Source organism: Heterodontus francisci, chromosome 31 (genome assembly GCF_036365525.1).
Source record: "Heterodontus francisci isolate sHetFra1 chromosome 31, sHetFra1.hap1, whole genome shotgun sequence".
Classification (NCBI taxonomy): Eukaryota; Metazoa; Chordata; class Chondrichthyes; order Heterodontiformes; family Heterodontidae; genus Heterodontus; species Heterodontus francisci.
In genome coordinates, this window is record NC_090401.1 from 12065178 (window position 1) to 12089392 (window position 24215).

Sequence of the window (24215 nt, forward strand, 5' to 3'; positions counted from 1 at the left end):
CAATGGGAATCAGGGGGAAAACCCTCCGCTGGCTGAAGTCATACCTAGCACAAAGGAAGATGGTTGTGGTTGTTGGAGGTCAATCATCTGAGCTCCAGGACATCACTGCAGGAGTTCCTCAGGGTAGTGTCCCAGGCCCAACCATCTTCAGCTGCTTCATCAATGACCTTCCTTCAATCATAAGGTCAGAAGTGGGGATGTTCGCTGATGATTGCACAATGTTCAGCACCATTTGCAATTCCCAAATACTGAAGTAGTCCGTGTAGAAATGCAGCAAGACCTGGACAATATCCAGGCTTGGGCTGATAAGTGGAAAGTAACATTTGCACCACACAAATGCCAGGCAATGACCATCTCCAGAGAGAATCTAACCATCTCCCCTTGACATTCAATGGCGTTACGATTGCTGAATCCTCCACGATCAACATCCTGGGGGTTACCATTGACCAGAAACTGAACTGGAGTAGCTATATAAGTACTGTGGCTACAAGAGCAGGTCAGAGGCCAGGAATCCTGTGGTTAGTAACTCACCTCCTGACTCCCCAAAGCCTGTCCACCATCTACAAGGCATAAGTCAGGAGTGTGATGGAATACTCTCCACTTGCCTGGAGGAGTGCAGCTCCAACAACACTCAAGAAGCTTGACACCACCCAGGAAAGCATCCCATCTACAAACATTCACTCCTTCCATCGCCGACGCACAGTGGCAGCAGTGTGTACCATCTACAAGATGCACTGTAGCAACGCACCAAGGCTCCTTAGACAGCACCTTCCAAACCCGCAACCTCTACCACCTAGAAGGACAAGGGTAGCAAATGTATGGGAACACCACCACCTGCAAGTTCCCCTCCAAGCCACACACCATCCTGACTTGGAACTATCTCGCCGTTCCTTCACTGTCGCTGGGTCAAAATCTTGGAATTCCCTTCCTAACAGCACTGTGGGTGTACCTACCTCACATAGACTGCAGCGGTTCAAGAAGGCAGCTCACCACCACCTTCCCAAGGGCAATTAAGGATTGGCAACAAATGCTGGCCTAGCTAGCGATGCCCACATCCTATGAATGAATAGAAAAAACCATCCAGGACAAAGTAGCTCACTTGATCGGCACCCCATCCACCACCTTAAACATTCACTCCGTTCACCACTGGCACACAGTGGCAGCAGTGTGTACCATCTACAAGATGCACTGCAGCAACTCACCAAGGCTCCTTCGGCAGCACCTTCCAAACCCGTGACCTATACCACTTGGAAGGATGAGGGCAGCAGATGCACGGGAACACCACCACCTGCAAGTTCCCCTCCAAGCAACACAGCATCCCGACTAGGAGACAGTTGGTTGTGGAGTAAAGGAGCCAGGGGTTATCTTTACATTCCATGGTGAATGCAGGGCCAAATGCTGGACAGTTAAAAGTTATAAGACAATTTGGTGGAGAATTTCTTCCAGTGGCACAGATTCATTGATATAGAAACACTTAAACACATGCACGCATGCACTTACACAACCATCTCACCATATCCCTCAATCCCACCCATTTGCCTTCTCACCATCTCTCAAAGCCCCAATTCCTCACCTTACATAGAATTCCATTGAACCTATTGCACAGAAACAGGACATTCGGCCCAATACATCCATGCCATCATCCACATGAGCTTCCTTCCACCTTACTTCATCTCACTCTATCAGCATACCCTCCTATTCTTTTCTCATCAAACTTCTCCTTAAATGCATCTATGTTGTGATGTCAAGTGTCACATTTGCACCACTCTCTGGGCAATTAAGTTTTTCATGAATTTCCTACTGGATTTATAAGTGACCATCTTCTATTATGACCTCTAGTTTGGACACCCCCATAGCTCGAAACTTTTTCTCTATGTCCACCCTATTGAACACATTCATTATCTTAAAGGTCTCTATCAGGTCACCCCTCAGCCCTCTCTTTCTAGAGAAAACAGCCCCAGTCTGTTCCGACTTTCTCGATAAGTATATACCTCAGTCCCCCCTCTTCACCTTCTCACCATGTTCTTCAATTCCTTCACTCTCTCGAAGTGTATCTAATCGTATCTTGGCCCCTATCTGTTCAACCTCCTTCCCTGGTAACTCATTCCCTAACTCTATTACCATTCTCACTCCTAACTGCCCCAATTCAATGTCTACCTCCTGCTAGTTAAACAGTCATAACTTGCATTGGATTAGGGCCTTTAATGTTGATAACGTTCCCAATGTGATTTATGGAGTGGGAATAAATAGAAAAATAAATTAAACAAAGGGACAGACGTTGAGGTGTGGTTTGAATGGAGAGGAGACTGAAGGCGTCACCACAGCAAAAGATTAAACAAGAACTCATATTTCTATAGCACATTTAACATAGCGAAATGTCCCATGGTGCTTCACAGAAGCATTATTAAACAAAATTTGACACTGAGGCACAAAAGGAAATAGTAGGAAAGATAACCAAAAGCTTGGTTAAAGAGGTAGGTTTTAAGAAGCATCTTAAAGGAGCAGAGAGAGATAGAGAGGCAGAGAGGTTTAGAGAGGGAATTCTGGAGCTTAGGATCTAGGTAGCTAAAGGCACAGCCACCAACAGTGGAGCAATTAAAATTGGGGATGTGTAAGAGGCCAGAATTGGAGGAGCGTGGAGTGTTGTAGGGCTGCAGGAGGATACAGAGATAGTGAGGGGCGAGGCCATGCAGGGACTTGAAAATTAAGGTGAGAATTTTAAAAATGAAGCATTGTTGGACCGAAAACCAATGTTAAGTAGCAAGTACAGGAGTGATGGGTGAACAGGACTTGGTGCGAATTAGAGAGGTAGAAAGGTTTGGAGAGGGAAATCCAGAGCTCAGGGCCCAGACAGTTGAAGGCATGGTAACCAATGCTGGGATGAAGGAAGTCAGGGCTGTACAAGAGGCCAGAGTTGGAGGGAGGCAGAGTTCTCAGAGGGTTGTAAGGCTGGAGGAGGTTAGAGAGAGAGAGAAGGGTGAAGCCATGGAGGGATTTGAACATAAGACTGCAGATTTTTAAATGGAGGCATGTGGGAACTGGGGATGAATATGGGTCAGTAAGCACAGTGGTGACGGGTATACAGGACTAGGTATATGTTAGGATACAGACAGCAGAGTTTTGGATGAGCTCAATGTTTTGGAGGGTGGAAGATGGGAGACAGGGCAGGCGAGCTTTGGAATAGTCAAGTCTGGATTCAACTGCAATGAATTTCTGAATCAGAATCTTCAGACTGAGCTCATCTCAAAGCTGATTTCCCTGTGGCTGAATTGGTTCTGTTACTGACTATTATTTATTGAAATGCAATATATAGAAACAAGTGGGGAGCAATCACCGCAGTCAGGATGTGTTTCCCAAGGTTGGAGAATGCCTGGTAAATGGAAGTTGTTTTCAGCTGCCTGGGCCGAGGGAGTGCAGGATAACTAGTAACAAGTTAAAGAACCCTGAGGAACAAAAACCTTCAGATCTGTCCTGTCTCATCAATTAAACAACACAGGAGCTTCAAATCAAAATAGGCTCACCTCTCCATCATTCTCTTCTTCTTGCCCAGCTTTACCAACCTGCAGAGAAAAAATACAGGTAAAATGAGCTTTCAGATATGAATTGATGTTACAACCCTTAGCCATCAATTCATTTCCTGTGGCTTCCAGTTTATCATTTGATCAACATGGGCACCCGGACAGTTTGAGAATCTTTCAGGTGAGCCTGTTAGTCAAAGATACAAACGCGGTGCTGAAGATGGAGAGAAAGCCATCAAACAGTAGGGTTACTGGCACCTCCCAGACAATACTCACACTGAGTCTGGGTGTCACTGTTGTACAAACACCTTCTATCAGCCTGTGCTGGTGTGTGCTAATACTGATCCCACACAGTTTGCAAACCACATGCTAATTTATGCTGCTTCACTTCAGTCTCTTAGGTGGCAGCCTTGGCTCACTCTTGCGTCTGACAGAAGATCATGGGTTCAAGTCCCACTCAACAGACCTGAACACAAAATCCAGCTGTCACTTTTGTGCAATGTTGAGGGAGGTGCCATCGATCGGGTGAGGCATTAAACTGAGGCCCCACCTTCCTCTTTAGGGCCTTACTTTAAGATTCCATGACACTATTAGAAGAGCAGGGGAGTTACCTCTGGCATTCTGGCCAATATTTATCCCTCAATCAATATCACTAGTTTGTCTTCTCGCTGAGAATTAGTTCTCTCTGAGTCTTGTCTCAGGTCTGCTTTGCTGTGGACTTTGTGTATCGGCTTGCGTTTATGCAGATCTCTGGCACTTTCTTTGCTGCTGTTGCCACTCCTGTCATCTGTTTGTTTGTGTCCGACTGTGACTTCTGGCCATATCTTTGGAGCCAGATTGTTTGCATAAGCGGGCTCAGTGTCATTTTGCATTGTACACCTTGCACAGGTCTCAAAATGCAGGACAACTTCGCAGTGAGTGGGACTAACCACACTTAACAGCTTGTTTGCTCTTTTCAAATTGGTTACTGTACCAATACTGTTGGCTGCACCTAGTGCTTGCAGGTGCTGTTGTCCAGTTACAATGGCTTTGCATTTCCTGCCATCTTCCAGCAGCAGATCATTGCTGTGATCTTTCTTTTTCTCCAAGAGGTCTTTCTGAAACACTTCAATAGATGTTGATACAATCACCAGCTCCATTATTCAGTCTGACAGCTCAGTTTCTGAGAAGTCCCATTCATTGCTCTCACAACGGCATCTACTAATGAATTGGTCTATTGATTCCTGTGGCTGTTGCCTTTTGGACATCAATTCCAGGAGATGAATTCTAAAATTCACTCGTAATCGGAGTTGATCTTCCAGCAACTTCCATATCTTTGCGGGATCTTTCTGTCCTCTTCAGTTAAGTCACAGAGTTGATTACACAGTTGATTCTGTGTAACCCCTCATTTCCAACTGCTATTAATATTTGCACAGCCTGTTTTTCTGGTTCTACAATTACTTGGTCTGTGAAGGATAACTACATTCTTTGTTTGAACAGTTGGAACTTGGATAGGATATCCATGGCCTTCGTGTTCATGCTGGAAATTTTGCTATCCATCTTCCTGCTGTTGTTTTGCTTAAGACTTGCTTTAAGACCTGTTCTAGGACTCTGCACCATTTCCCTTTTAATAATCTTTAAGGTTTTATGAGTTTTTTTTACTGTGGCTTCGTGAATGGAAGCTCTTATTCATGCTTGAGTGGTTTTAATTTTTTTTAAAACTTTGGCTGCGTGGATGAAGGCTCTGCAGTGATCGGGTTTTCCTGTGATTTTTCTGACGGACTCCTGTTGCAATGGCACTGACCTTGATCAGCCCGGGAGGGGAGTTGGGTCTTCCTTGTTTTTTTTACACAGAGCTTCAGAAAAAGATCAATCTTTTAGCACTTCAAGGGTTGATTCTTTTAAAAACAGTATCCCTTGACTGTTAGCACAATGACTCATCCTATTCCCTTGCAGCCTGTCGTTCTGTGCTCTGTCTTTTACACCTTTAGGTAAGTTCTTTTTTTAACCATTTGTGCCAATATTTTCTGAACTTTCTCTCCAGTGGCTGTAGGGAAGATCTTTTTCAGAACAGTTTTACCTGTGGTCTTCAACTTAGACTTTTTTTTTTCTCACCACCGTTGCCACCATTTAATGGGTTCTTTTATGTTGTCTGATGCAATGTAAATGAGATGTGTGGAGTTCAGTTATGTTGAAGATCTCAAAACAGGTTTATTTACAGCTACACTATTATATACAGTACAGAGCTAACTATTTACAGAACCTTAATCTGGCTGTTATAGTTGGACAGTGACTCTGGCTCTGAGTCACATGACTGCATCCTGGTACTTAGTTCATTAGTATACTAAGATCTTAAAGGGACATCACTCTTAAAGGCAATCATATAACAGCCAACTCTCCAGGATTGTCCAGGAGTGACCAGGAATTGAAGGCGTTGCTACGTGCAACCCAGAGAAAGATCATTGGAGGCATAAATAAATGGTGTGCTTTTTCCATTTGTTTGAACACTTTAGTTATTATTTTAAAAATATTGGAGATTGGAGAAGAAAGGCTGTTTAACTGATAGTCAAGAATCATTCACTTGAATAATGAAGAATCTTTTTGCTTTCCAATTGGTTTGGGAAGGCAGGGCTCTGCAAGGATGACATGGGTGACCAATGGTGGGAAGGTGGAGCCTGGATGGTTGGAGGCAGGTGGTCATATGATGAAACCTCCAGGACACTCTGGGTGTGTCCATTATCAGGGGTTCAAGGATAGACTACAGGGCCACGTTTCTCTGAGAACAAAGAAATTCTGATTGAACTGTTATCTGTTTCTGACATGTTCAGTTTTGGTTTGAGTTTTGGTGCTCGCGGTTGCCCATTTTGCCCATGACACTGCATCAGTGAAGTCCAGCAGTTTCAGAGCAGCAGCAAGGCATGCTGGGAGTTAAATTTGACATCAGCCCTTCGGTCCCAGATTGTGGAAATCAACAGAGACGGTCAGCTTTTATTTTCACACATTATTAGGCTTTATCAGGGGAATATCTTTAATTGCACAGCTGGAACAGAAATTCAACTCGTGTCTTGAATGCTTAACAGAACACTGTCACATGTTGCTCCTTCCACCTAATTGCTCGATAAGCTTAATACTTCAATTAGTCACAAATGTTGAACTAGCCGGGCTAGAATTACTCTTTGGCTCTTCCTCTAGCCCACGGCCCACGTGCAAACAGCATCTCCACTTCATTCCCTGATCAGCATTTCCAGCTGCACTTTCCTCATCTCATCACAATTAACCTCCCACAGTCAAAGATCCCTCCTTCCCTCTGCTGCCCCATATTCTCCTATCTATCAGTATACCTAGCAGCACTGCCTCTCTATCTATCCCTCTCCTTCTCTCTGACATGTCTATCTCCCTCCCTTTCTTTTTGCTCTGTTTGTCTTTCTCCCTCTTTCTGTCTCCATTTCTCTCTCTGGCTGTGACTGCCCCTCACTATCTACTCAGTGTAGAGGGAGCTTTACTCTGTATCTCACCCCATTTTTTCCCTCTTTTTTTTGTATCTAACCCCGTGCCATACCTGTCCTGGGAGTGTTTGATGGGGACAAGTAGAGGGAGCTTTACTCTGTATCTAACCCATTTTTTGTTTTTTTGACAGTGTAGAGGGAGCTTTACTCTGCAGCTAACCCCTTGCTGTACCTGTCCTGGGAGTGTTTGATGGGACAGTGTAGACGGACTTGATCGCAATGAGTAACATCCCAAAACATTCTTGACTTTATGAGCTAAGACAACGAACATAGTCATCTATTCAACCATGAGAGTCATTGGTCGAGCTGGGTCCTACCCTCAGGACATTTGCGGTTCCGATGTTTCCCAGACAAGTAACTGGATAATGAACAAATGTGGCTGCATTTTCCCACCCCTAACCCAGGACACTGAGGCCAATTGTAATACACTGGCCACTGGCTCAGCTCAGCTAACTTAGCACAGGCTGAGATTGAATCTGGTACTCCTGCTCTGAGTGGTAAAGCTATAAGCTGTATTCATTCAGAGTCACTGGGCAAACCATTTGTTCAAATTCAAACATACTAAATTTCCTGATTCAAATAGGTTTCCCTAGCTGATTCTATTCTTCACCTCAGCCAAGAACATCCTTAGAGAAAAGGACCTGCAGTCAAACTGCTGTCACTCTGTCCTGAGAGGAGGTTCTTCAAGATGTACAAGTGTCTGAATTGATTCATCCCTCTTATCTGTTCCTCCTCCCATCCTGTGACAAGTGATTTAGGACTTAACGGGGAAACCTGACGCCTGGGCCTGTTTCGTAGCACAGCACCAGGCGTGATTTGGCCATCTCACTGCCTTTCCTTCCTTCTCCAATTTACTTTTCTCCCCTTCTAAAGTTGCTGACATGTAGTGGGTTACATCTCAACAGATAGCTGCAGCCCACAGCTCCACAGTTCCCCGAGTGGCCATTCTTTGCATTGCAACCTAGACAGTGAGGGTCAGGATACCAATCAACCAACAAGGACATCCCTAGCTATCACCAGGGTGTTCTCATCAACATCCAAACCCTGACACATGATTATCAAAGGTGGATAAATGGATTTCAGGTACAGATCAGTCATGATCTAACTGAATAGTGAAAAAGGTTCGAGGGGTTAAATGGCCTCCTCCTGTCCCTCTTTGTCTTCAGGTACTTAGGACAAATTTTAATTCCTAACAACTGATATCAGCTAACTCAGCACAAAGCAGATATTAAACCTGAGATCTTTGTAAATTGCTCAGTGTCATATAATGGGTTGCTGTAATCTACTGAATGATTGGCAGATGCCTCATTTTAATTGTTGAACTCTAGTCAGGTTTTGCCAATGCACAAATCTGTCCCGAAGGCTGGAGCGATGACTGGAATGGGCAGGTGATACATCAATTTAATGGTTTATCCTGAGGGACAGATCTAGCAGCTGTTCCTCAATGCACAAGACACTGGTGTGTCAGACCAACGAATGTGTTCAAGTTTCCAACCTTCTAACCCAGTGCATCACCAACCGAGCCCAGCTGACACACAGCAGATCCACGTCGACGGCCTGTCTAAGGGAATTGTCGGCTCTCTTACTGCAAACAGATTTACAGAGAGATGGTTCAAACATTATTGTGGAAATGGGTGATTATGGAGGCAACACAAAGTCTAGTCAGCGGTTGGTAGTAATTAAGTGTCAGCCATGACTCAGTTGACTGCTGCCTCTGAGTCAGAAGGTTGTGGGTTGAAATGCCCCTCTAAAGACTTGAGCATTTAATCTAGGCTGACTTTCCAGTGCATTCTCAGAGGTGCCGTCTTTGAGATAAGACATTAAGACGTTGAGATAAGGCCTCGTTAGCCCTCTCAGATGGCTGTGAAAGATTCCATGGCATTATTTGAAGAGCAGGGATGTTCTCCTCAGTGTCGTGGCCACTATTGATCCCTCAACCAACATCATTGAAATGGACAATCTAGTTATCACTTTGCCGTTTGTGGGAGCTTGCTGTGTGCAAATTGGTTGCTGCATTTCCTACATTACAACAGTTACTGCACTTCAAAACTACTTCATTGGCTATAGTTCTGAGGTTGTGTAAGACAATATATAAATGCAACTTTTACTTAATTCCACCCCCCTCTTATTGTGGCTTGAATGAAACCAGAGTCACTGTAGACAGACACCAGAATGGCATTGGAGTTGAATTCTGAACCTGGGGCTCGATTTTAACTCTGTGTATATTGATGGGTTTTGAATGTGTGAAAATCAGATCTCCATAGAACACTGCTCCTGGCTGCACCTCTAACCCCCTCTCTAGTCTCCTCCCACAAGCAGGACGAGCAGAAACATGGCCCATTCAGGGGAATCTGTAAGAAAAAAGCAGTTTGCCAGGGCTTGCAAACTCACCAAGATCTGAATCACAGGCAGAGGCTGTAAAAATAAAACAGCTCCCAACAGGCAGACAGCCCAGAGCTGAACTTTCACCTTTCAGCTCTGGGTCGAAGTTGGAAGAGGCACGGATCCAACAAAAAGTTTAATAATGGAATTCACCAGGAAAAACTATAAATGGAACAGACTGTTTCTGTTTAAATCAGCATCAGGATCAAGGGAAACATATGTACCACATCTGGTTGGGGCAGGTGTTCAGAAACTGCCTCACTTTATTGCCCACCAGCCTTGCTAAAAGCGAGCTCTGAGTTGAGATATATCACTCCTCTCTCTGGCTCACGCTCAGGTCCAGCACCAACTTGAAATCTTGGCCCAAATCTTTTATACTTCACAGCCACTTCAAGAAATTATCCTGATTCCTCTAGAATCTCCTCTGCTTTCTCTGCAGACAGCTTACTACACACATGGTCCGTGCAGTAATTGCAACTGTCTATTCACCTGCCCTCTTCTGAGTTTAGGTCTGCACCTGCCCAGCTTGCTCACAGTCAAACAACTTATTAAGATTCAGTGCATTCAGTGCACTACCTGTACAAACTCAAAAAGCTCTCCTGAGTGTTCTTTAATCCAATGTAAAGATTCCCTTGCCCCTTCTGCTATTTCAGATATTGATAGAATCTATGGCACAAAAACAGGCCATTCGGCCCAACTGCTCAATGCTCGTCATATGCCTCCTCCCACTCTAATTACCTCTTCCCACCCTGCCCCTCACCTGGTATCCTTCCATTCCCTCTCCCTCATGTCTACATGAGTTTAGTTTCCCTCCTCTATCCCTTTTCCAAACACAGGATGTCCCCGACGGCCCAAACTCTACGCATGGCTCCTGGTTCAATCAGGAGTGCGGGTGAGCATGCCAGCAGCAGCACCAGGCATACCTAAAAATGAGGTACCATCCTGGTGAAGCTAGAATGCAGGACTACATGCATTCTAAACACAGAAGCAACATGTGATAGAGCAAAGCGATCCCACAGCCGTTGGATCACATCAAAGGCCTGCAGAAAGAACGGCCACATTCAGTCCAAAAAGGTGGTGGACAATTCAACAACTAACTGGAGGAGGAAGCTCCACAAACAGCCCCATTTCAATGATGGGGGAGCCCAGCATGTCAGTGCAAAAAATAAGAGTGAAGCATTTGCAAGCATCGTCTACCAAAAGTGCTGAGCTGATGATCCATTTCGGCCCCTGCCTGAGGTCCCCAGCATCATAGATGCCAGTCTTCAGACAATTTGATTCACACCACATTGTATCAAGAAATGGCTGAAGGCACTGGATACTGCAAAGGCTGTGGGCCCTGACAACACCTCAGCTGAAGACTTGTGCTCCAGAATTAGCCGCACCCCTAGCCAAGCTGTTCCAATACAGACACTGGTATCTACTTGACAATGTGGAAAATTGCCCAGGTAAGTCCTGTCCATAAAAAGCAGGGCAAATCCAATCTGGCCAATTACCGCCCGATCAGTCTACTCTCAATCATCAGCAAAGAGATAGAAAGTGTGGTCGCCAGTTGGGGAGATGGTGGTGTAGTGGTAATGTCATTGAACTAGTAATCCAAGGGCCCAGACTAATACCCTGTGGACAAGAGTTCAAATCCCACCATGGCAGCAGGTGGAATTTAAATTCAATTAATTAATAAAAATCTGGAATTGAAAGCTAGACTCAGTAATGGTACCATGAAACTATCAATTGTCATTAAAAACCCATCTGGTTCACTAATGACCATTTGGGAAGTAGGTCTGGCCTGCATGTGATTCCAGACCCCCAGCAATGTGGTTGACTCTTTAACTGCCCTCTGAAATGGTTTAGCAAACCACTCAGTTGTCAAGGGCAATTGGGGATGGGCAACAAATGTTGGCCTTGCCAGCGACGCACACATCCCATGAAAGAATAAAAAAAACTATCAAGCAGCACTTACTCAGCAACAACCTGCTCACTGTTGCTCATTTGGGTTCCACCAGAGCCACTCAGATCCAGACCTCATTATAACCTGGATCCAAACATGGACAGGTGAGCTTAATTCGAGAGATGAGGTGACAGTGACTGCCATGGACATCTATAGATAGGCTAGCGGAATGGGCAGACAAGTGGGAGGTGGAATTTAATACAGAAAAGTGTGAGGAGATGCATTTTGGCAGAAAGAATAGGGTGAGGCAACATAGACTTAACAGCACAATTCTAAAGAGCGTGCAGGAAGAGAGGGACCTTGGGGAGCATGTGCATTGATCTTTGAAAGTGGCAAGACATTTTGAGAGAGTAGTTAGTAAAACAAATGGGATCTTCGACTTCATAAATAGAGACATAGGACTGAATTTTACCAGCCCCTCGACTTGGTGGGTCGTCGCGGGGGAGCCCGTAAAATACTTGCGGGAGAGGCCCGCCATGATCCACAATGCTTATTACCGACGGAGGCGAGGCCTTGGTGCAGCGCTCCCCCTCCCACCGCCGAGCGGCGGGGCCTTCATTTACATATTACAATGAGTTAAATAAACATGCAGAGGAGCCCACCTAGTCCCGGCGGCTGTCCCACGCCTATATTACGGGCACCAGCCACAACTCGTGCGCCTTTAGAACTCCATTTGGAGTTCCGAGGCGAGTCACTGGTGGGGAGTGAGGAGGAGTGAAATTATCAGGGTGGGAGGGAAGGGAGCGGGAATAACACATCTTATTGGCTCTGGGGATGGTGGGAAGGGGTTGAAGGGCAAATGTTAAGAGGGTGGGGGGGAAAGTTCGGGTTGGGAATAAAGTTCCTTTTGATGATACTGCCCTGAAAAGGTGGGAAAGGGCCTCCAGTATTTATTTAATCTTTTAGACACAATGCTGCACAATATTACTTTAAATATTAAAATTTTTCCTAAGGGCTTGCAGCCCTTTAAAAAGGGTGCCGGTGCCTGCACGGTGGCATTGGACACCGTTGTCGGGGATGCAGTGGCTGCCCCCTCTACGTCATCGGGGAAAGCCGTTCCACCCCATCCATTTAAATGAGCCCCCGCACATAATACCGCGGGGGCGCAGGGACGGCGCATCCACGCGGGATGCATGCCACCATCAGAGTGCGGCGCTGCAAACTGCAGCGCACTCGTAAAATTCAGCCCATAGAGTAGAAAAGCCGGGAAGTTATGTTGAACCGTTAGAAAGCTCTGGTTAGGCCACAACTAGATTATTGCATCCAGTTCTGCACCACACCTTAGGAAGGATGTGAATGTGCTTGAGAGGGTGCAGAGGAGGTTTACCAGAATGGTCCCAGGTCTGGGGGAATTTTAGTTACAAGGTTAGGTTGGAAAAGCTGGGGCTGTTCTCCTGAGAACAAAGGAGATTGAGGGGAGATTTAATAGATGTGTACAAGATTATGACAGGCTTAAATAAGTTGGATAAGGAAAAATTGTTCCCATTACCGATGGTACAAGGGCGAGGGGACATAGATTGAAGATTTTGGGAAAGAGGTGCAGGGGGAATGTGAGGAAGAACATTTTTTACACAGTGAGTGGTAATGACCTGGAACTCACTGTCCATGAGGGTGGCGGAAGTGATCAATGATTTTGAAAGGAAATTGGATGGGCACTTGCAGGAAATAAACTTACAGGGCTACGGGGATCGAGTGGGGAGTGGGACTGACTGGATTGCTCTGCAGATAGCTGGCATGGGCTCGATGGCCTGAATGGCCTTCTTCTGTGCCATAAATGACTCTATGACTCAAGGCAGCACTTGACAGAGTGCAGCATCAAGGAGCCCTAGCAAAATTGAAGTTAATGGGAATCAGGGGAAAATGCTCTGCTGCTTGGAGTCATACCTAAAACAAAGGAAGATGGTTGTTGTTGTTGGAGGTCAGTCATCTCAGCCCTAGGAAATCACTGCAGAAGTTCCTCAGGGTAGTGTCCTCCACCCAACCATCTTCAGCTGCTTCAGCAATGATCTTCCCTTCATCATAAGGTCAGAAGTCAGAATGTTCACAAATGATTATGCAGTGTTCAGTACCATTCGCAACTCCTCAGATACTGAAGCAGTCCTTGTCTACATGCAGCAAGACATGGACAACATCCAGGTATAGGCTGAAGTAAATGGCAAATAACATGCATGTCACAGAAGTTCCAGGCAATGACCACCTCCAACAAGAGAGAATCTAACCATCTCCCCTTGATGCTTAATGGCAATACCATCACTGAATCCCCCACTATCAACATCCTGGGAGTTACCATTGGCCACAAACGTAACTGCATCAGCCATATAAATACTGTGGCTACAAGAGCAGGTCAGAGGCTGGAGATTCTGCAGTGAGTGACTCACCTCCTGACACCCCAAAGTCCGCCCACCATCTACAAGGCACAAGTCAGGAGTATGATGGAATACTCTCCACTTGCCTGGATGAGTGTGACTCCAATAATACTCAAGGAGCTCAACACCATCCAGGATAAAGCAGCCCATTTGATCAGCACTCCATTCAGCACATTAAACATTCATTCCTTCCACCAGTGGTGCACAGTGGCAGCAGTGTGTACCATCTACAAGATGCACTGCAAAAACTCGTCAAGGCTCATTTAACAGCACCTTCCAAACCCGCGACCTCTACCACCTCGGACAATAAGGGCAACAAATGCATGGGGAACACCACAACCTGCAAGTTTCACTCCAAGTCACACACCATCCTGACTTGGAACTATATCACTGTTCCTTCGCTGTCGTTGGGCTAACATCCTGGAACTCCCTCCCTAACAGCACTGTGGATGTACCTACACCACATGGATTGCAGTGGTTCAAGAAGGCAGCACACCACCACCTTCTCAAGGGCAATTGGGGATGGGCACAAATGCTGGCCTAGCCAGTGACGCTCACATCCCATAAATGAAGAAAAGAAATTGAAGTGAAGTGCACAATTGCTCCTGGATTTAAGTCCTATCTCTCTGGCTGTGCAACCTCTGATCATCTTCTGGCATTTTCCTACATCCCGCATGCTTTTAAACTTCAAGTTTGGTGTCACTTAATCTGAACGTGCTGATGTAAGTTTGGGTGTGCGGTGTGAGGGAGGCAAATCACTTGGCCCCTCCTCCTGCATCAGGAAGACAGGAAGCTTTCAATATTCAAAGTCAAACTCCAAAACAAAACTGGTGGGGATGGCTAGCTGACCATGGTTAGGCTGAGTTGCATTTAGGCTTCTCTTCTCCACTACAAACTGTCGTTTTAAACCTGTCTCCCCTGCCTCCTCCCACCTCAACACCTGCAAGGAGCTCATGGACTTCTTTGTCAGTGAGACCAAGGACATCTGATTAGCTGCCCCTACTGTTTCCCTTTCTTTCCCTCGCCTACCAGCTAAACTTTCCCTAAGGCTACCCCTGAGCTTACATCTTTCTCTGGTTTCTCTCCTATCTCCCCTGATGCTGTCTCTGAGCTCATCTTGCCTTCTCCCTTGACCTATTCTCACTAAACCATTGATCACCCAACTTCTGTTCCTGGCCCCTTGTTAGCTGATATTGTTAACCTTTTGATCTCTTCTCAGGTACTGTCTCCTTCTCATCTACCATCATTACTGCCCACTCCTCAAAAAACTACCCTTGATCCCTCTGTCCTTGCAAACTACCATGTCATCTCCAACCTCCCATTCCTCTCTAAAGTCCTTGAACGTGCTGTCACTTCCCAAATCTCAGCATATCTTTCCAACAACTCCATGTTTGAAACTTTTCAATCAGTTTCTGTCACAATACCAAAATGGCCCTTATCAAAGTCACAAATAACAACCTATGTGACTGTGACCATGGTAAACTCCTCTTCATCCTTCTCAACTTGTCTGCAACCTTTGACATGGTTGACTACACCATCCTCCTCCAAAGCCCTTAGCCCATCGTCTGGCTGGGTGGGAACTGCACTTGCCTGGTTCCACTCTTATCTCTCCAATCATAGTCTGAGACTCACCTCCAGTGGTTTCTCTTCCCACTCCCGCACCATTACCTCTGGAAGCCCCCAGGGACCTATCCTCGGCCCCCTCATATCTCTCATCTACATGCTGCCCCTCAATAATATCAACCAAAAACTCAACATCTTCACTGATGACACCCCGTTCTGCCTCATCACCACCTCTCCCGACACTTCCACTGTCTCTGATTTGTCACACTTCTTGTCCAACATCCAATACTCTTTGAGCAGAAATTTCCTCCAACTAAATATTGGGAAGACCAAAGCCCTTTGGTCCCTGCTCTGAACTCCATTCACTAGCTACCAACTTCATCCCTCTCCCTCGCCATTGTCTGAGATCAAACCAGACTGTTCACAATCATGTTGTCCGATTTGACCCTGTGATGAGTGTCTGACCACATATCCACTCCGTCACCAAAACTTTGACCTCTGTAACATTGACCAGCACCAACCCTGCCTCAGTTCATTTGCTGCTGAATCCCTCATCCACACCTTTGTTACCTCTAGACTTGACTATTCCAATGCTCTCCTAGCCAGTCTCCCATTTTCCACTCTTCATAGACTTAAGCTCATCCAAAACTCTGCTATCAGTATTCTGTCTCACCCCTCTGCTCATTGACCTACATTGGGTCTGGATCCAGCAACAGGATTTGTATTCAAACCCAGCCTTTCCCTATCTCTGTAACCTCTTACAGCACTAAAACCCTCTGAAAGATAGCTATGCTCCTACAATTCTGGGTTGCTGTGCATCCTTGATAATTCATCACTCCACCATTTGTAGCCATGCCTTCAGCTGCCTTGGTCCTAAGCTCTGGAATTCTCTCCCTAAACTTCTCCACCTCTCTATTTCTCTCTCCTCCTTTGAGACGCTCCTTGAAACCTTCCTCTTTGACCAAGCTTTTGGTCACCTGTCCAAATATCTACTTTTGTGGTTTGCTGTCAAATTTTATTTGTTTCTCGATTCTCTGAAGCGCCTCGGGACATTTTCCTATGTTAATGGTGCTATATAAATGCAAGTTATTGATGTTGCTATGAACGTAGGAACCTGAGAAAATTTGCAGACAGATAAGATCAACACACGAGGGGGTGGTGGGGGAGCCGAGCACAGTTCGTTGGATCATATAGCGGAGAAATGGCGTTGTGGTCCCCGAAATTTTTATTATTTTTTTAATCTGACCACTCCTTTCCATAGAACTCACAATCTAAATGTTCACTGGGATATTGTCGTGAATAGGAGCAAAAGTATTGACAGCCCAGCAACACATCACTGGGGCTTGGAATGTGTGTTCTTGAGTTTTTACTTGACAAGGTCGTTTAGCTTTATTCAAATTGTGAGATTACTGGAACCAATGTTTCTATTTGAACCTCATTGTGAAATTCTGATTTGAAAAAGAGACCTTTTATTTTGACAAGTTCCCATCCAAACATCTCCCCATAAATAACTTGTCTCCACCAATGCGTGTAATGAAGCAAATTGTTTTGAAATATGTTGACAATGTCAATACACACAGTGATTGCACCAATTTCCCACCCTCTTCCATTTAAGACAACCCGCCCATTCCAGGTATTCATCTGGTAAAACTTCTCTGAACTACTTCTAACGCATTACATCCTTCCTTAAATAAGGAGACCAATACGGTTTTATAGCCAATGAAGAGTTTCTGAAGTGTAATCACTGCTGTAACATAGGAAACACAGCAGCCAATTTGTGCACAGCAAGATCCCACATACAACAATAAAATAATGACCAGGTAATGTATTTTAGTCATGCTGGTTGAAAGATAAATATTGGCCAGGTCACCAGGGAGAACTCCTCTGCGCTTCCTCAGATAGTGCCGTGGGATCTTTGACATCCACCTGAGGAGGACAGATGGAGCCTGGGTTTAATGTCTCGACCAGAAGACAACACCTCTGACAGTGCTGCACTCCCTCAGTATCATACTCAAGTATCAATCTATATTTTGTACTCAAGACTTTGGAGTGGGGCTTGAACCCCTGACCTTCTGATGTAGAGATAAAAATGCAACCACTGAGCCACAACTAACACTTTAAAATGCACAGGTTGTTGGAGAGTTCAAGAACTTTTCATACAAGATTCTGCAAAACAGGATATTTTAAGATTTTCACTGAAACATTTCAAAACAAGATGCGAGCTTGTCTCAAGTGTTAAAACTAGTATTGAAAAAATATCCCCACTGCCACCCAGTAATGTCAACATTACTTCAGTTCAGTTGTGAAATGTCAAATTAAGGTGCACTTTGTTTACTGGAGAATTCAGCTGAAGGACACACAGTCATTGTACAAATTCGCTGTGCTCACAGCCCATACAAAGGTTGGCATTGTTTGTTAAAGCTGCCCCTGATATACAGTCTGGGTAGTACAGCAGATCAGAACACTGGGCTTAATGTTCTCCACAATGTGCAACACAGAACTGGCAGGCGAACTGCCCTGGCTTACCTTTGTCTTTGCATCTTCCTCGACGCAGAAACACTTGGTGTGCACCTTCCCGCTCATCTGAGGTAGTGCTGTAATCAACTTCTTCTCCACCTCAGCATTCCGCCGATTCTTCAGAATGAGTGACTCCGTTGCACACTGCAAGGGAGGACAGTCAATGGCAACTAATTAGCGATGCACACCTGACATTTATTTGACCGCAAAAACTCAACTGAGAGAGAAACTTTTAATTCTAACCATAATGTAATTCAATTTCCCCTCACCTAAGATGCCCATATGTTCAGCCCTGTGCTCCCACACTGCTTTTTAGCTTTTTAACTGGGAAACCTTGTGTGAGGCTCACAGCATAGGATAGACCAAGGGTGAAGAGAGGAAAGTGGATGAGGTAGTCCAGGATGTTGTGTTTAGGTGAAGGATAAACAAAGGGAGGTGAAGAACTGGGGAGAAAAGGAGCTGATAACCACCTGGGAGCCCAGGAACATCTTTGTGGCAACTGTGCAGAGAGGTGGGAGTTGTTTTACCCATGGAGATCCAGGAAGCCTATTGGGGGGACAGGGTATTCCAGAGGTTCAATGCTTCAATGAAGCATTCAGCAGCACTGAGTAAGCAAGGAAGTGTACACTATAGGGAAGGGCGATCTCCCCCAGGTAGAATGCTCCATCATTGTAGATAACATCACATCCACCCACCCTGCTCACAGCTGGGAAAACCCATCAGATACCCATCAGCAATTGTTCCCAGGGAAAGTTGAAAGACAATGTTTTAAAATCTGTGACTGCTTCATAATATTTTCAGTAGATGTAGTACGTTTGAAGGGACCGGATGATATAGGAGATTGGGACACCATCCCAGGACCTCTACATCCTCGATCTGAATCCAGCCCGAACTGAGTGGATGAAAGAAAAACAGAAAGTGCTGGAAATACACAGCAGGTCTGGCAGCAGCTGTGGAGAGAGAAACCGAGTAAATGTTTCAGGTCTGTGACCTTTCATCAGAACTGAACAACATTATTGCAGCAATTTGTATTTTTGATGCAATACTTATCTACTGTGCCAAGGCCCATAGTAAGTCAGATAAATACACTGTCTTATACGCAAGGAGTTTTGACATGTGTTGCACAATGCAGTACTCCACTGGTAAAGTGCACTTGTGCCTAACTTTCTGACTCACTGTAAGGCCACAAAGTGTTATTGCTGGGCCTCCTTCAGGCCCAGAACAGTCAAAGAGCTATTTTTATACGTGAGCCCTGATGTTAATTAGTAAACAATTTTTACCGCCCAGGAAGCTTCTCTGTGTATTGGAAATGATTGTCTCCTTCACTATTCTCTCAGGTTTTGTTTTAAATGTGACATAAAAATCTGAACATGTGATGGTGTAATGGCGTGACAGTATGATGGTGCACAGTATGGCAATGTGATAGTATGACTGTGTGGCAGTGTGATGGTGTAATGGGGTTACAGTGTGACTGTGTGGCAGTGTGATGGTGTAATGGGGTTACAGTGTGACTGTGTGGCAGTGTGATGGTGTAATGGGATGTCTGTGTGGCAGTGTGATAGTGTGAAATGATGGACATGTCCCAAACCTTTGTGTATATACTTAAGGGTTTATAAAGAATTGCCTATGATGGGTCAGGAACTCACCATGCTAGGTTGAGTGTGTCTAATGTACAAGCCCTAGGTCTTGATGTGACATTTAATACATTCACTGGTCTCTTTTTAAGGGCAAGTGAAAATATTTTTGTAATGTTTTCTGTTTTTACATATTACTTACATATGAAGTTATATTTTTTTATTTGCTCAATCTTGTAGTTAATGAGTTCTGACTGGTTATGGTGGAAAAGATTTTGAGTTTTTTTGTTGTGTTCTTACCTACTGTCTCATCATTTGTTGAATGTGAGATTTGAATCAAAAGGTGTGACACTGATGTTGGAGTAAATCATGAATGTGACATTGAAATCTGTACACTATTGTACCAGTATCTGAAGAAGAATATGGATAGAGAGATGGAGAATAGTTAGAAACTTAGGGATTGCTGGACGAACAAAGACCAAAGTGCACCTTCTGCTATCCTGGCAATCACATAATACAACAATAATGGGAATCTTGACTAATCACAGCAATCAATCTCTATAGATAGTCTGCAACAGATCCAGACACAAGGTGAGGAAAATCCCAGTGGTGGAGAGCTTTGGGATAGATCCAAACTTACCTGTGCCTCCCAAGCTACACTTATCATTTGTTACATTGCTAATTGCTCATACTCTGTTTCCCAAAATGTTATTTTCTGAAAGAAATCTATCTTCTTTGCATTTCAAGTAATTGACACTAAGTGCTCCCAGCATCGCTCAAGATTCCAAAGATAGACCACTCGCTCACTGAATAGATAGATAGATAGATAGATAGATAAATATAGATAGATATAGATAGATAGATATGGACATCAGTGGACAGTTGGCTGAATCCAACTGGACAGCTCACTGGACAGTCTCTTTCTCTCGGCCATCAGATGTAACTCCAGTGCTGAGGAAGCAGCTGATGACCATCTCTGATCTTACAGAAACCATGGGATACTTCAGCAGGAGGTGATTCCTGGATTCCAGGAATGCCGTCAGACGCTCAGGTCGATGACAGGTTTCTGGTGGGATTCGGAAGTTGCTGAGATTCTGTCACTTACCCTGATCCCTGGAATTTCGCAGCACATCACTTTCTCTGCCATGAGAGGGTCACAGAACAGAATCATCTGCTGTAGGTCGACCTGTAAAGAGAGACAGGGCAATAAATTTAGAAGAGGAGAGCTCAGATCTTTCCATGTGATTGACCAATATCAGCTGGCTTTGCTCAGTCAGTGTTGCCATTGGCCTTTGAGTATATGGACAGTGGAGTGAGAGCCTGAATTGTACAGAGTGGTTTCCACTCGCACCTTTCCAATTGTCTCCTGTCCTGAGGTGGTGACTGATGTTCGTATAAATTCAGGGGTGGGGGGGAGCGGTGTTGAGAGGGTCATGTTGTCAGGGGCACTGGAAGTCCTCCATCACACAAGTCACCATTCTTATTGCATCAGTGTGCACAATGGATGTTGGCAACCTCTTGTACCAGGAAAGGAATCATAAGAAAAGCATGACCATGCCCTTACCCAATGTCATACACATCACCTTCTCAAGAGTTATTGGACAGCAATCAGAAGTGGGGGAGATGTTGGTCTAGTGGTAATGTCACTGGACTAGTAATCTAGAGTCCAGACTAATGCACTGGTATCACAGGTTTGAATCACACCATGGCAGATGGTGAAATTTGAATTAAATTAATAAATCTGAAATTAAAAAGTTTGTCGAATGATGGCCATAAAACCATTGTCAATTGTTGTAAAAACCCATCTGGTTTATAAATGCCCTTTAGGGAAGGAAATCTACTGTCCTTATCTGGTCTACATATGACTCTAGACCCACAACAATGTGGTTGACTCGAAACTGCCCACTGAAGTGGCCTAGCAAGCCACTCAGTTCAAAGGCAATTAGGGATGGACATTGCCTAGCCAGCAATGCCCACATCCCACTAACAAATATAAAAGAATCCCTTGGTACCTGTAATGGGACTCAATCTATTGACTCCTCCCTCCCTCCTTCCTAGTTCAGAGTAATAGAGACCAATTGTAGGGCCCCATCCTGGTCTGTATGTCTGAGTATCAGGTCAGGAAGCATTTTGATACCCTGAATCATTGAGAAAGCCTCAACAATGACTCTTAAAAATCACCTATTTGAAGGTTCATCTGCAAAGCTCTTTCTAAACCAGCATTCCTTCAGCAAATACGAAGGGGCAAACTCCAACCATCAGTGAACCCATTCAACTCATTGAAGCTTGATGTAAAGAACTAAGTCTGTTACAATGAAAATTCCTTGGATTTGAGCCATTCTTCTCTCTCCTCACGAGACTGTGGCTGGTTCTGGATGCATGCAGGTCCCCAGTAGTGTCCCTCACTCAGCACCTCCTCTGCCCTAGACTCCAGTATTTCTGGGTACATGCTTGGCAGTGGGAACGGCATTTTTCTGGTATAACCTTGGTGAGCACTTGAGCAGAGAAGTTTAAGGGGTGATCTTATTGAAGTGTTTCGGACGATTAAAGGATTTGATAGGGTAAATCGAGAGAAACTATTTTTTTTGATGGAAGAGTCGAGAACAAGAGGACAGAACCTTAAAATTAAAGTTAGGCTGTTCAGGGGTGAGGTCAGGAGGCAAAGGGTGATGGAAATCTGGAATTCTCTCCTCCAAAATGCAGTTGAGTCTGGGAGTCAATTGAAAATTTCAAAACTGATATAGAAAGACATTTATTGGATAAGGGTATTACAGATTATGGAAGCAAGGTGGGTAAACTGAGTTGAGGTGCAGATCAACCATAATCTAATTGAATGGCGGAACAGTCTCGAGGGGCTGAATGGCCTCCTCCTTTTCTTACGTTCCTATTAGCTTGGGTGGGGACATGCAGTGGGAATCAATCAGCTGCCTTTCCCCCATTCTGGGATTTCCCACTGGAAACGAGGAGGTTCTCCAGTAGCATTGGGCCATATATGAGTAAGCATCATAAAACAATATACAATTGGGGGAACCGCATTATCTGACATATCCCATCATTGTCACCATGTCATTGCTGGACGCCAGAGATGGCTGCTCTCCCCCCACCCCCAACTCCACCCCAGTGTTCAGTATTGCCATGGGAGCCAGAGAGGGCATGATATGCGCTGTGGGTTGTGGTGTGACAATGACACAAACCTCAGCTGGCTTGTTCTCCCCGACAAGTCTGCTCATGACCGTCTGACCCTTGATGTCAATGTTAGCCCTCTCTTCCACGGATTTGATCTCGATCAGGTGGCAGTCGATGTAGAGGGAAGCCACGTTCGCCTGCACGCTGATTGCCAGCTTATGCCACCGCAGGTCGAACAGGGCAGCCACCCCCTCGCTGCCAAACACCCAGTGCACATAGTCTTGGAAACGACCTTTGGCTTTGTATTCCACCGCTTTGTCCCTTCCATCAATGCGAACTGAAAACTAAAAATGACAGAGAAAAGAAATCAGACAACAAGATCCAAACATCAGTACAAAGCATCAACAGCAAAAAAAAACCATGGAGCTGGATTTAATGCTGCGGCAGGGGTCCCATCGCCAGGCCCGAAAGCAGGGAGTGAGGTCAGAGGGACCCAGGAACATATCTTGTCAGTGGCAGCAAATTAATATTAAGGACAGTTGCCTGCCTCCAAAAGCTGATGGCCAATCAGAGGGTCAGCAGCACAGCAGCACCACCAGGGGTAGTGGCCACTGCTGGGGCTACACCTGGAGGAGGAGTGTGCATCAATGGACCTGCGCCCTCACAACCAGTTAAGTGGGATCTGGGGGCGCAGGGGCAAGTTAAACAGGCCCCGGTGAGGGGGAATGTGTTTGGTGAGGGCAGGTGGCGCCATTATGGCGGGGGGCAGCCATTGCTGCCAAGGGCCCCTCCAAGGGCCAAAGAGTGCCACAAAGGACGCCACCATGCACCCCCTCCCCCGCAAAGAGCACACCGGGAGGCTGCGAATGATATCCCCACATGATGGAGGTCCCCCCACCACTGGTAAAATGCCAGCAGAGGACAGAAGAGGCCCTTAGTTGGCCATTTCAGTGGCTTAATTGAGCTCTGAGGGGGAGGGCTGGCTGCCACCTTTCCCATTGCTGGCAAGATGGCATGGCAGCAGGAAGATGGTGGGCACACTACCCGTCACCTTCCCGTACCATCTTGTCAGCTTTTCCGCCTTCCAGCTCATCCCCAACGGTCTGCTGAAATCTAGCCCATGATTTCACTTTGATTTTAATCTCTTGGGTAAAATTCCCAGACAAACGGTTTTAACGGAGATTGGAATGGCTGGAGATGGGAGAACTATTGTGGAAATTCCAGCTGTTCATGTTTGTGTCAGAGTGATCTAACTGGTGGGTTCCTCCCCTCCAAACCCCAAAAACAGCTTAAACTGAGAGAGGAACCTCCCCCTTTCAAGACAAAGAAATAACTTGCATTTATATAGTGCCTTTCATGACTTCAGGATCTGCAGGAAGTTCCTTTGACATGATGGCACTGAAGGAAATGTGGTAGCCAATTAGCGCACAGCAAGGTCCCACAAACAGCTCTGTGATAACCAGACCATCTGCTTTGAGGGATTGATTGAGAGATATTGGCTGGGACATGAGGGAAACTTGCAATTTTGTTTAGCTCTGGTCAGAGCTGTGCCATGTATCATGTGACTGGTTCTATAGATGATAGATGAGTCGAGGCCCACCAAAGGTAGCTGCCAAATAACTTTGAGGAATCCTCTGGGCTTTACAAAATTAATCTAGGCTGCTGTCACCTGGGACCCATACCCTCCACGGTCACTACCCCACCACCCTCTAATGCCTTGCTGGCAGACACCACGG

General features: G+C 45.4%; 1 protein-coding gene across 8 annotated transcripts in view; it reads right to left on the reverse strand.

Moving 5' to 3' along the window:
- col16a1 (collagen, type XVI, alpha 1) overlaps positions 1-24215 on the reverse strand; it is a 628911-nt gene that overhangs the window by 470863 nt on the left and 133833 nt on the right. For all 8 annotated transcript variants that reach the window (XM_068011105.1, XM_068011107.1, XM_068011111.1 and 5 more), the window contains 4 exons: positions 22548-22823; positions 20459-20539; positions 17789-17923; positions 3522-3560 (listed from right to left, as the gene is read on the reverse strand). In XM_068011105.1, the coding sequence (XP_067867206.1) occupies positions 3522-3560; positions 17789-17923; positions 20459-20539; positions 22548-22823 (531 nt within the window). The remainder of the gene's footprint in view (positions 1-3521; positions 3561-17788; positions 17924-20458; positions 20540-22547; positions 22824-24215) is intronic.